The sequence below is a fragment of the Lathamus discolor genome, chromosome 1, assembly GCF_037157495.1.
Source record: "Lathamus discolor isolate bLatDis1 chromosome 1, bLatDis1.hap1, whole genome shotgun sequence".
Classification (NCBI taxonomy): domain Eukaryota; kingdom Metazoa; phylum Chordata; class Aves; order Psittaciformes; family Psittacidae; genus Lathamus; species Lathamus discolor.
Genome location: NC_088884.1, coordinates 133,634,273 through 133,646,916, shown reverse-complemented (window position 1 = coordinate 133,646,916; position 12,644 = coordinate 133,634,273). Strand labels below are relative to the sequence as shown.

At 36.1% G+C, this 12,644-nt stretch overlaps 1 protein-coding gene across 13 annotated transcripts in view; it reads left to right on the top strand.

Moving 5' to 3' along the window:
• Positions 1–12,396, top strand: part of PCM1 (pericentriolar material 1) — a 44,675-nt gene extending 32,279 nt beyond the window's left edge. For 9 of the 13 annotated variants that reach the window (XM_065696263.1, XM_065696348.1, XM_065696296.1 and 6 more), the window contains 15 exons: positions 199–371; positions 450–578; positions 1,166–1,286; positions 1,615–1,752; positions 2,027–2,160; positions 2,733–2,867; positions 3,392–3,589; positions 5,680–5,739; positions 7,545–7,683; positions 8,556–8,704; positions 8,862–8,937; positions 9,891–10,141; positions 10,361–10,453; positions 10,557–10,680; positions 11,625–12,396. In XM_065696263.1, the coding sequence (XP_065552335.1) occupies positions 199–371; positions 450–578; positions 1,166–1,286; positions 1,615–1,752; positions 2,027–2,160; positions 2,733–2,867; positions 3,392–3,589; positions 5,680–5,739; positions 7,545–7,683; positions 8,556–8,704; positions 8,862–8,937; positions 9,891–10,141; positions 10,361–10,453; positions 10,557–10,680; positions 11,625–11,650 (1,946 nt within the window). In that variant the 3' untranslated portion in view covers positions 11,651–12,396. The remainder of the gene's footprint in view (positions 1–198; positions 372–449; positions 579–1,165; positions 1,287–1,614; positions 1,753–2,026; positions 2,161–2,732; positions 2,868–3,391; positions 3,590–5,679; positions 5,740–7,544; positions 7,684–8,555; positions 8,705–8,861; positions 8,938–9,890; positions 10,142–10,360; positions 10,454–10,556; positions 10,681–11,624) is intronic. The other 4 variants (XM_065696303.1, XM_065696287.1, XM_065696338.1 and 1 more) reach the window with 2 other exon arrangements.
• Positions 12,397–12,644: the final 248 nt, after the last annotated feature.

Below are 12,644 nucleotides of genomic sequence, written 5' to 3'. Positions count from 1 at the left end.
ATTGCATAAAGTATTCTTTCAGAATGTTTAAATACTGTTGCCCTTCAGGAAGTGAGTGAGTTTTAAGAAAGCAGCTATATAATGGAATCTACAATGATTGTGATATAGTTTGTGTACCTGTAACTTGCATACATAATAGACAATTGTATTTCAACTGGATGCATGTCAAGGAGTTAATGAATTCCCTTTTTTCTACAGAAACTGGTAGTGATCTTTCTATGTTTGAAGCTTTGCGCGACACAATTTATTCTGAAGTGGCAACTCTTATTTCTCAAAATGAGTCACGTCCCCACTTTCTTATTGAACTTTTCCATGAGCTTCAGATGCTAAATACAGATTACCTGAGGCAAAGGGCTCTATATGCTTTACAGGTATGCACGAAAATCTTGCATATGAATCAAACGGATCTTGGATCCTTTTTTACAGTATTGATTTATTATTTTTTCCAGGATATAGTGACAAGACATTTGTCTGAGAACAATGAAAGAGGGAAGTGCACAAAATCACTGAATTCTGGAACATGGGTGGCATCAAATTCTGAACTCACTCCAAGTGAAAGCCTTCCTTCTACAGATGATGTAAGTTTTAAAGTTCAGAAGCGAGTTTACTGTCAGTTTTTCTCACTTTTTCAGTTTACATGTATGCTTGTGTACTGAAATATTCAGTCTAGCAATCGACTTTTTCTAAAATTAGTATCAACTTGCACAGACTTTTCTAAACAAAGAAATACAGGGGAATAATAATGCAAAAGTAATTAAATATGGTAGGACTCTTGATGTTGGAAACGTGTCAGGAAGGAATATGACATGAAAGGGGATGTAAATCAGGAACTGATATTCAAAAAGAGTCAAAATCCACTAGTGAGTAAGGTCAGGGCAAGTATTCATCTAAAGATTCCCCCCAAATTTTTGCTTTTTTGTATCTAAGGGATCACTGATGCCTCTGTAGAGTTTCTTTTGTGTTTTATAGTTGAAATATTTGAAACAAACATGGTAGAATCACCTGATGGATCTATGCTGTAAGCAAGGTTGTTCCTCAGTCAGGCAGCCTGGTGACAAGTCTTGATACTGCAGCATGTGGCTGAAAAGAACTGCAGGCTTGTTGTTACATTTGTGAGAGGATGGTGCATTCCTGCTTTGTAGTCAGTTGTTTGATGTCGTTTCAGGAAGCGTTTGGCAAGAACTTTTCTACAGAAGCATGTCAAGGTTGTGAACAAAATGATGCAGACAATAGGAGTGTTATGTCTGCATCTTCAAATTTTGAACCTTTTGCCTCTGATGACCTTGGTAAGAATGATGTGATTTACCATGCTGTGTTACTCCCTCCCTCCCAAAAAGCCTGCAATTGTCTGTGCTTAAATATAGCATATTATTCTTCGATTTTTTTTTTTTTTTTTAGTGTGTAATCACATGTTTCATAAAATAACACTTAGAGAAATTAGCCACTTGTGAAACACTTGGAGCTGATGAAAGTGTATAATAAAGTATTATAATTCAAGTACAGTTATATGTAGATTTCAAAACTTGTGGCTTTGAATTAATTTTATTATTTTTAATTTGACAATCAATTGAATTTTTTTATTTAGATTAAAAGCTGTTTTTATTCTAAATATAGGCAACACAGTGATTCACTTAGATCAAGCTTTGGCTAGGATGAGGGAATATGAGCGTATGAAAATTGAAGCTGAAAGTACCCTTGACTCTGAGGGCTGCTCTAGTAATTTTCAGGGTGCTTCTGCTGCTAAATTAGAAGGTATGCACATATATACATATTTTGCCTAGTTTTAGAAAATAATTACTTTATCAAGAATCATGTAATCGGCTGAATTACTTTCCTCTTCATTTATTTTGTAAACTTAGCAAAGTTTCCAAGGAAGTTTACATACTTAAGTAAATATTATTTTTTTTTTTTTTTTAATGAAAATACGTGGTTTTGAAATTGCATTTCTTTGATAGTGATGTTGAATGACTTAAATGTGCCTTTTTTTCTTTTTTTCTTCTTTTTTTTCCTTTTTTTTCTAAACAAGGTCCAAGTAACAGTGAATGTCCTCCTGTGCTACAGTTAAATGAAGTTTCTGCAGTTCCGTGTCCTCATATAGATACTCAGCAGCTTGACCGGCAGATCAAAGCAATTATGAAAGAGGTCATTCCTTTTCTGAAGGTAAAAACTCCTTTCAATAAGGTGTGAATTAGGATAGGAAAGGGATCTGCACAATCGCATAGAAAGCATTGCTTAAAATTGGTAACTTGCATCTTGGAAACAGCTGCCAAGAAGTGTGTATGAAGTTGCAGACTTTGCAGAGGATGAAGCAATAAATGCTCCAACAGAAAGATTCTGTGGGTCTTTTAATAGGAGGAAAAAGAAGTTATAAGGTTTCTAGATTGCTAGAAAGGGTTGGTGACTTGGCATCAACAGGGATAGAGATTTATTTGTTTGGAGCTGACCAAATCAAGTAGAAATTTTTGTCCAAACATTAAAAGATTACATGTATTGAAAAAGTGGAATAAAGCTTTGTGTGTCAAGGCAAATCAGTCATTAATGAAGTATGGTATCTGCTATAACGGTAGTCCACTTAGTTTATTTTGTGAGGTGGGTTAGGACCTGCTCGTGGAGTGCTGTTCCTTTGAAGGACAGGTGATATTTTTATAAATTGATTTCAGGATTGGACTTGGTGGCTAGTTGTTTGGGGTTTTTAAGTAGTAACTATGCTTATTGTGTGATACTTGTTTTAGGAACATATGGATGAAGTGTGCTCGTCGCAGTTACTGACATCAGTAAGACGTATGGTCTTGACTCTTACACAACAAAATGATGAAAGTAAAGAATTTGTGAAGTTCTTTCATAAGCAGCTTGGCAGTATACTTCAGGTTAGTAGCTTTTTGGTGTTTTGCCACCCTGTTTCGACTTGGATAAAGAGCAACTGGTAAACCAGCTTCCCTGAAGCTGTAAATTACAGTATAGCTGCTGCTGTTCAACTTTGATACAGCAATAAGGTGTTTATTACCTTGTTTCCTAAAATTAAACTTCACTGGGTACAGAACTTCTTTTCCATCACTGCCAAACAGTGAGAGGTGTATCTGCAGCCTGTGGCTGTCTTCAGAGAGAGCTCTGGTGATGCTCTTCATGGACTTTTTGTGTAAATTCCTTAAAATCAATAGGCTGCTCTTGCTCCTTTTTTTCCCTGAAAGAGTTTCAGTCAGTAACTTGATAAGTTCTGTTACTTGATTAGAGATTCTACTTAAAATCTCTTTAAGACACTAAACTGTACTTTAAAAGAAGTACTAGCTATTGTATACCTAACTAGTTTTGAATTGTTAGGAATATGACAAATAATTAGTTTTCAAAGTTTGAAAGCCTGTTTCAGAAATGAAAGAATTGTTTCTCTTCACAGGATTCACTGGTGAAATTTGCTGGTAGAACATTAAAAGATTGTGGAGAAGATCTTCTTGTGGAGATCTCTGAAGTGTTATTTAATGAATTAGCCTTTTTTAAACTAATGCAAGACTTGGACAACAACAGTATTTCTGTAAAGCAGAGATGTAAAAGAAAAATGGAAACTACTGAAGTGATACAATCTCATGCTAAAGAGGTTTGTTTTATTATATTTTTGAAAAAATGTAGCTTTTTTAAGTCTCTTATATCTGTATTTCCTAAACTAGTTCAATTACCTTAATTCATACATTGTATATATGTGGGGTTTGGGAGTTTTGTTGGGTATTTGTTGTTTTTCATTGTTAGTTTTCATTTTACAAATGAGAACTATGTAGTCACAGTATTGCTTGTGTAGAAGTGTGAACTAGTTTTCCTCAGTAAGGGAGGTGTCCTGTATTATAGATGAGCATCTGTTATAGATATCTAAGTGCAGACTTTGGTTTTGGTAATTCACAGGAAATGTGTTTTAATGGTTATATGTGCACATAAGAATGAATGGTCAAGTCTTGGAATAGTATTAACATCTAAGGCCATTGTGTAGTTATTGTGGTTTAACCCCAACCAGCAGCTCAGCACCACACCACCACTTGCTCCCTTCCCCCCAGTGGGATAACAAGGGATTCATTCACTACTTCCCGTTGGCATGGGAATGTTCAGCCATCTCCAGGAAAGCAGGGCTACATCACACATGATGGGTACTTGGGAAGATAAATGCCATCCCTCTGAAAGTTTGCCCCTTTCTTTCTTCCTCCCCCAGCTTTAGATACTGAGCATGACACCATATGGTATGGGATATCCCTGTGGTCAGTTGGGGTCAGCTGTTCTGGCTGTGTCCCTTCCCGGCTTCTTGGCATTCCCAGCCTGCTCTCTGGTGGAGTGGTGTGAGGAGCAGAAAAGGCCCTGATGCTGTGTTAAGTAGTGCTCAGCAATAACTAAAACATTCCTGTGTTATCAACACTCTTTTCAGTACAAATCCAAACTGTAGGTCCATACCAGCTAACATGAAGAAAACTAATTTTATCCCAGCTATATATTTTGACATGGCAGTCCCAGTTCATCATCTCTCCATCTATGCCTACAGCTTTCCTTGCAGTAGCTTAGGCAGCATCTTTACCTAACTTGAGTAAGTCCTATGCAGTCATCAAATAGTTGCCTTGTTGGCATATGTAGAAAGTACCACTTTCTAGACTCAGAGTATAAAACATGTATAAAATTTTCAGAAATATTTAAGACCGTGGTACATATTCTGCTCTAACAAAGCAAGTTTTGGTTGGTTTTTGCACCATTTACATTATTAAGATGTTGTATCACCATTTCTAATCTTAGTCTTGCAGTTTCTAGGAGCACAGCATTTTTTAACTAAAAAATGGACTGTTCACAAAACAAACACTAAAACAGATCATGTTCATATACTTACATCAGTCAGGTATCTACCTTAATGTTTCTTGTATAGTTATGACTTCAGTGTCCTTTCAGGTTTCTTTTAGAAAAATGAAAACTAAAGCAAACCCGTAACTCATTTAAAAACTTCAGCAGCAGGTATTTTGTGAATCTGTCAGAAAGTTCTATAAGCAGTTTTAAGCATATCATCAGCTATATTTCTTGTTTAACTCGGGTATACCAGTAATACAGCTGGTATGAGAGAGACTGTGGAGTGCCTTGTAAAAAGGCCAAAGAAACACTCATGTCCAAATCTTTCTGGATTCAGACTTCTTTCTATCTGAAGTTGCTTGTTGGGTCCTTGTTACTTGAAGGATTGAGTCATACACTTACGAGGATGCATAGAGCCAACTTAGATATGGCATTTATCTTCTTCTGGAAGATGGAGAATTAGGGTGAAGGTCTGTTTGCCTTGTTCCTATGGCAGCAGTTCAGATTCAACAGAGTGAGAGATGAGCCAGAACTGATAGGTCTCCAGTTACTTTGTACAGATCTGCACAATTATCTGAGTGGTCTTCTCACAACTTTCAACTCTGGGATCCTGATGCAGACACGTCTGATCTTGCTCGATTTTTGTGGCTGTCTTGACCCCAGTAAGCTAACTGGTTTTAGGTTCCATGCTGAAAAACACAGCACTGTCTTGACAAGAGCTGGTGTATCTAATTCTGTATGTTAACTATGTTTTGAGATAGATAGTAGTTCTTGGTAAGACTGGCATTTCAGCCAGGCTTTCATGAAGCCCTAGTTTGGTTCAGTATTTCAAATTTATTTCAGTTTAGAATTGAAGACAGTTTGTGTTTCTTCTAGGCAAAAAAAGGTGTCCAGGTGGATGTTTGTTCATCTGCTGAAGATGTCGATGAGGATAAAGTATGTTTATGCTTCTCAACTGTCTTTATACCTCAGATAATTTCACAGATCACTTAGTCTTCCTGTTTCTGTCATATAAATCTAGTATCCGTAAGGAGCCCATTTCATAGTGTTAATAAATATATTCAACGTCATGGGTTTTATCTCCTTTTTGTTATTTTCAGCGATTTATTTTATCAAAGTAACAAAGTATAATTTCCTTTTTTTAATATGAGTAGATTGTCTGGGAAGGAAGTGACTACCAAAAAATCTGCCTTCATCAATAAATCTCTGTTACTGTATGCATTCAGTAAACATGACTTGGATATCACTTTCTTGGTTGCTCTTGTTTTACTCTTGTTTCTACTGCAGAGCCATTACTAGCTTAAACACTATAATAAAGTATTATCTTGTTACCTTTAAGAAGTGCATTCGGACCAACAAAGATAGTACTGAGGATGTTTTTCTGTTTATTGTTGGTGTCCTATATATAGAGTGACCTTTGCTTTAGGACTGACAATTTGAAAGTCTAAAGCAAAGTTTATGTTGAATGCTACACAACTGTAATGGAGTCATTTGTTACACTCACAGAGCAGCTTCAGGGTAGGGTTTCGGTTTTCCTTTTAGTATTCATTTTCTGTATTTTTAAAGAAAAAAAGACCTGTTCTGAAGGTGTTTATTGTGGGATTTGTTCTGGGGCTGTTTCCCTTGCTCTCAGCTCAGAGCACTGAGCATGCAGTCATTTGCTGAAGAATTCAGTAACAAGGACAGCTTAACTATTTTTAGCAATTAGCATTTTATTTCTTAATGGTATGGAATAAGTTGTTTTCATCTTCAAGAGAAGGCAGAAGTTCTGAGTTGAGAAACAAGGTATTTGCAGTTCTCAAAGTGTGCATTTGCTCTTGAGTGTTAAATGTCAAGGCACTAGATTTCTGCCTTTGCTCTTCAAGCTTGTTTCAAAAACCACTAAAATCATTGTGTTTGGGGAGATAGGTTATATATGAAGCTTTGTAGTTTCTGCTGGAATGTTGCACTCTTTCCAGCCAAGGGAAAGAGATGGGTTAAGTACTAAGTAGAATGTTGAATGCTTTCCCAAATGGGCATGGGCATAGGCATATGTGTAGCCATGTACGGGCTTAGAGTTACTGTAGCACTGCTTTGGAACTAAAAGTATGTATCACTTATTAAGGTTGCATATCACTTGTTATGCTTGCTGTAGTATAAAAGAGTGCTGCCAAAATTTGAAGCCTAGCTGAGGGATTTACTTGGGGGTTCATATAGGCTAAGCATCATTTTCTTATTCAGGTTATTTAGAAAATCGTTCAACAGAAACTGCTGAGTAGCTGTTGCTAAAGAAATGAGAAGGTGTAGTTAGAAATATTCCTAATGTTTTCTAGAAGTCATTTAGAAGCAGGGAAGTTGCTAGAAGGTACTAATTCAGGTGTGTCTGTCCTCCTCTAGATAATGACAAGCCTAATTTAAATAAGCTTTTTTAAGCTAGAATACTGATCAGTGTGAACCTTTTCAGATAATGAAAAACTCAAGTTACAGTGTTCTTGATAGCAATGTCTGAACAGTGCATGATCTCTTATAGTAGGCTCTAATGCTCTGTTTCAGGAGTAGCTTTGCAGTATTAATTTCAAGGCCTTAAGTACTACTTAAACATTAGGTTTAGTCTGTAGATACTTTTGAGCAGCAAAGGTGACTCCTTGATGCAGAAACCATAACTTAATCTATAGATAAGTGTCCTGGCTTCAGCAGGAACTACTGCTGAACCCAGGACAATAAGCAAGCATGAAAATGCACAATATCCCTTGTTTTCCTAGGACAAGGATGAGACTGAAAATGTTAAAGAAGTACAGGACTCGGAAACATATGATGGTAATGGAATTCCTGAAAGTATTAGGTCTGATGTGTCTGACCCAGAGGAAGATGAGGAGAATGAAAGTGGTCCAGTGGCAATAAGTAAGTGATTTTTTTTTTTTTTTTTTTTTTTTATAGCTCATTATTCAATGCTTTCACTGTAGTTTTGACCGACTAATTTTTACAACAGGATTTGCGTCAAGTACTGCTGTGTGACATCTCCTCTCACGGATTTTCTAGTTATAGGGTCACAGAATGGTCTGGGTTGGAAGGGACCTTAAAAGACCCCCCTGTCACTAGACCATTGGAACGTGCTCAAAGCCTTGCCCAACCTGGTCTTGAACACTTCCAGGGACTGGGCATCCACAGGTCCTTCCCAGTGAAAGTTTTCCAGTACTGTATTTGCTAGTATTGTGTCAGGGGTTAAACACTCCAATTGGAACAGCTTTTTCTTTGTAATCAGTACATCGGTAAAAACAGATTAGAATCAGATTAAGTTACATATTCTGTCTCAGCTAAACTTGAAGTTTCTGAACCTTTAAACTGAATATATGAAGGCTGCTGAAATTTCAGACTTTCTTCATGTAAATGATGATTTTTTCTTTTTTATATATTCTTCCACTTGAACTTGCATATTTTTTAATAATTTGTTGTCCTATTTGTGGCCTTACACCAAATACAGCTTGGTTTCACTTAGATTTAATTCCTTCACACCAGTTTGTTTAATAACTTAGATATTCCACATCAACACAGTGGTGTTTGCTTGCAAGATAACTTATGGGGAGCATATGGATCCTTGAAAGTTCAGTCATCACTATATGTTAAATTTCAAAGTTTTGAAGTGAGAGTTATAACTGATCATTGCAGTAAATTTCCAAAACAGGTTTGGGTTTTGCAGCCTGACTTTGACATAGTCTGACAGAGTAAATGTGTAAATATAATATGGAGGTGGTTTTCCGTTGATTTGCCTTCAGGTTTATCAAAAGCAGAAACCCAAGCTTTGACTAACTATGGCAGTGGAGAAGATGAGAATGAAGATGAAGAAATAGAGTTTGAGGAAGGGCCTGTTGATGTGCAGACATCACTACAAGCAAGCAGTGAAACAACAACTGAAAATGAACAGGTATCACCAAAGCTGTAAATGCAGTAAAAACTTAAGCCAGTGCACAGCTTTTCAGTACATATTTGTATGTATCTCAGTTTTTCTTGTTTCACTGTTTTCACACTAATGAAGGTAGAATGATAGAAGAAATTAACGTGTTTGCAACTTTCCTTAATAGACTTCAAAGCAAGAATTGAGTAGGACAAAAAGCAGTGAGATTTTGTCATCAGAACAAGAATCTGCTAATGTTAAAGGTAAGACCCCTGTGCAGTAACTGAGAGATTAACACTTCTGTATGAATTTGCTTGCTGTGACAGTTATCTTGGACAGTGCCTGTGATATATGTAGTTAAAAGGAAGGCGTTCAAAGCTGCAAGAGTTTACTGGGCTGGGTTTTTTTATGGAACCACATCAGCTGACTCAGTCTCTCTGTTGATCTAGACACAGCAGACCTTTTAAGGAGGAAACCTGGAATAAACTTATCTAGATAGATGTGGTTTTGATTTGATTTGAAAATAGCATGAATTTCAGTTAACTGTTGTAGCCCTTGGCATATAATTGCACTGGAGTTAAATTTGTCAGTTACGGCATTTTGATGTTTAGATTTGCCTAGTACTTGCTTTTCTGCTACTACGATTTACTAGCAATTGAAATCACTTTACATTTTAGGGATTTATTTCTGTGAATAATAATGTGTTGTAACTGATTAAGAACTAAGAAATCATTTTCTGTCAAAAGGCTCTTTGGGGTGGTATGAATGTTACTTCTAATCCAGCAGTTTTACCACCTTCTCCTGAATGTCCTTCTGTTGCAAATACTTGGTTTATTCTTGGTCTTTTTCTGTTGGCTAAAAGCAGTATTTGAGTAGATCCTGTGTTGCCGTAAGAATGTGGCAAAATGTGAAGGAATTTATTGTTCTTTATTATTTATTTCCTCATATCTAGAATGAATATTTTACAGTAGGTCATACAGTTCTGGAAGTTGTTTTTCGTTGCTTCTTCATTTTTACGTCTGTATGAAGTCAGATATTTTGAAGTCGCATTCTGCCTTGTGATAATTGCTGATACTTAACGAGAGTAGAAGTAACTTCCGTTCATTTGTAGCTTTGGATCATAATCTAAAAAACATAATACAAGGATCCGTGAATTTTGTATGCTCAGGATCTTTTCCTATCTGTACCTCGTTATAATGTAGTTTTGTGGTTTTAGGTGAACAAGATGTGGCTTCAATTTTGCCTCATTACCTCAATGGCGTAGAGAATACACCAACTTTAACACTCAGTACGCCAGAATCCTTTATAACAGCCAGCATGAAAACAGAAGAATCAAGCTCCTCTTTAACAGTAAATGAAACTCAAACACTAGATACAACATGTGTGGAAAACAAATCAGCTGCAAGTTCTGAAAGCTCCATGGCTGGCAGCCCCGATACAGAGTCACCTGTGTTGGTGAATGAATATGTGCGTATATTTCCACTAAGATACATCCAAGAGAAATGAGAAGCTTTTTTCTATTTCAGTGTTTAGTTCACAGTCTTGTACAGTTTTGATATGTGAATTTGATATTGTTTTTTGGTGTACTTTATTATAATAGTCAAGAATCTAGTTTTTGAGGGAAGATGAACTGAAGTAGCACTATTTAAGAGTAGCACTCTTAAATTTCACTGTTTCTATTTACAGGAAGCTGGTTCTGGAAATGTAAGTCAAAAATCTGATGAAGATGACTTTGTGAAAGTTGAAGACTTGCCCCTTAAACTTGCAGTATACTCAGAGGTATTTTGCTATTGTTTGTGGGGTTGTTATTTAGCAGTCTTAATTATCAAGAGAGCAGTAAGAATTATCCAGTATTTTGAGTTTTGCTTTCTGTCTTACAAAGGCAGATTTAATGAAGAAGGTGGCAACAGAGGCCCAAACCAACAGTTTGTCTGATGAATTACTGGGTGGAGGTGGAGCTCAAGATCAAGAATTAGTAGGAGATGCCCAAACTTTGAAAGAACCTGGTAAAGATTATTTTTTAAGTCCTCTACACCTATTGGGAAGACACTCTGGAATGGCCTAGAATTTAACTATTTTATTACGACTGACGGAAGTAAGCAGTCATTGTGGTGCTGAAAGACTATCCTTTTTTGTTTATGTGCATTTTCAAATGATGTATTGAAGTAAAGGGATTTTGCTTCTGTGTCCTTTATATACACACTTCTGTTAGATTATGTGGCTGATAGTCATAAAAAGTAACACGTTATAACAGGATGGTTTTAAAACTTACTAAAATTGAACAGTATTTTTGTTCCTTGTTACACAAGCTGAGGTTTAATAATGATGTAAATTCTAATTGCTGTTATCTGATATAATAATGCTTAATGCAGTTTGCTGACAGACTGCTCAGTGGTTTTGTAATAGAAGAGTTCAAGAGACTTCTCAATAGTAAAATCTCTCTTCAGGGAAATGAAAATAATTTTTAGTGTGAAGCACACCATGAGATAGAAAAAACTTTCAGTGTGTATGACAACAATAAAAGCTTGTCACTCTCATGAAACAGTATTTATGCAGCTACAACAACCTGATGGTAATACAGGTCAAAAAAACCTTTGCGGGTTTTTGGGTTTTTTTTAATGTTGATATTGTAATACAAGTTATGGCATTAGAAGCTTATGTTCTATTGTTAGGCTTGTAGCTCTCCAGTGGAAGGTACAGTACAGACATATGTAAGTGCATGAACTGGGTATTCTGATGGTAGTTTTCTGCTAATGTAACTAGTTCCAATTCTTCAAACAAGACAAGCTGTTCAAGTAAGCTATGATTCAAAATGCTTATAAAAAAGGTTGAGGATGAGATATTTCATCAAGTTGATTTAATGGATCCTTACAAGGAGCTGAAATGTGTTCAGGAGCTGTTTGATGCCTTGTAGCTATTAGACAATAATGAGCATTCTTTTGTTTTACAGAAACTTTTGGAGCTCAAAGTGGATGAGAACAACCTTGAAGATACCTGCATTTATAAACTCCTTGTATACAAACACATATAGAAGATCATCACTTATTTCCCAGAATTCTGGAAGTGTATAAAAATGTAAAATTTCTGACACACTGCCTCTTAGGATAGGTATGCTAACTTCTGCCTGTGGCAGTTTGAACAGCTGGAACTGAATCTTCTTCTATTCAGTTTTGCTGCACTGTTCTTTTTCTGTCTTAACCTTTTCTTTATTTTTATTGTGACTTGTTTAGTAATTTTTAAATTGTTCAAAATGGTAGTTTCAAATAAAGTTTGGACTTGTCTGTAAGTTCATCTTCTGAAAAATTTTACTCTGACTTACAAAGTGGTATGCAGAGTTTGGTGGTGGAAGTTAACAAACTTTAATCTTGGAATGCTTATAGCAGCCTGTTACTCATCTTCAGAGAAACATTGCTAATTTTCCTGGGACAAGAAACTCTTGTCCCACAGATTTTATCTTCTACAAATATAAAGTGTTAGCACAATATATGCCATACCAGTTTGTTGGCTTGTATAGCCTAGAGTATAGCTGGTCTGTAACAAACAAACCAAACAAAAAATGTTCCTGTTCAGGGCCTGTGGAATTCATTTCTATTAGCACACTTACTTACCCGAGGCAAAGTAAATACTCTAGGTTTGTAGTTAGCTGCAGAAACCAGCTCTTGTTTTCTTCATTTTCTGTATTGACTTTCAATGTACAAAGGAATAAACCTGTCTGAAAAATTTAGTGTTGTTACAGTTGCTGCAATAGGAACAGATTCTACAGGCTTTCAAATGTATTTGACTGTGAAGAGTTTTAACATTGAAAGGAAGAAATTTAGGAAATTCATGTTTAAAAAACCTTGAACAGTTAAAGTCAGCACCTACTGAAGTTCTATGGCAAAGGCAGGACTAGGGTTCTAGAAAAGTAGATTGGAAACATTGAATCAGAACAAACATTTCCTTCACTCTTTCAGATCAGAGTTGCTAATAC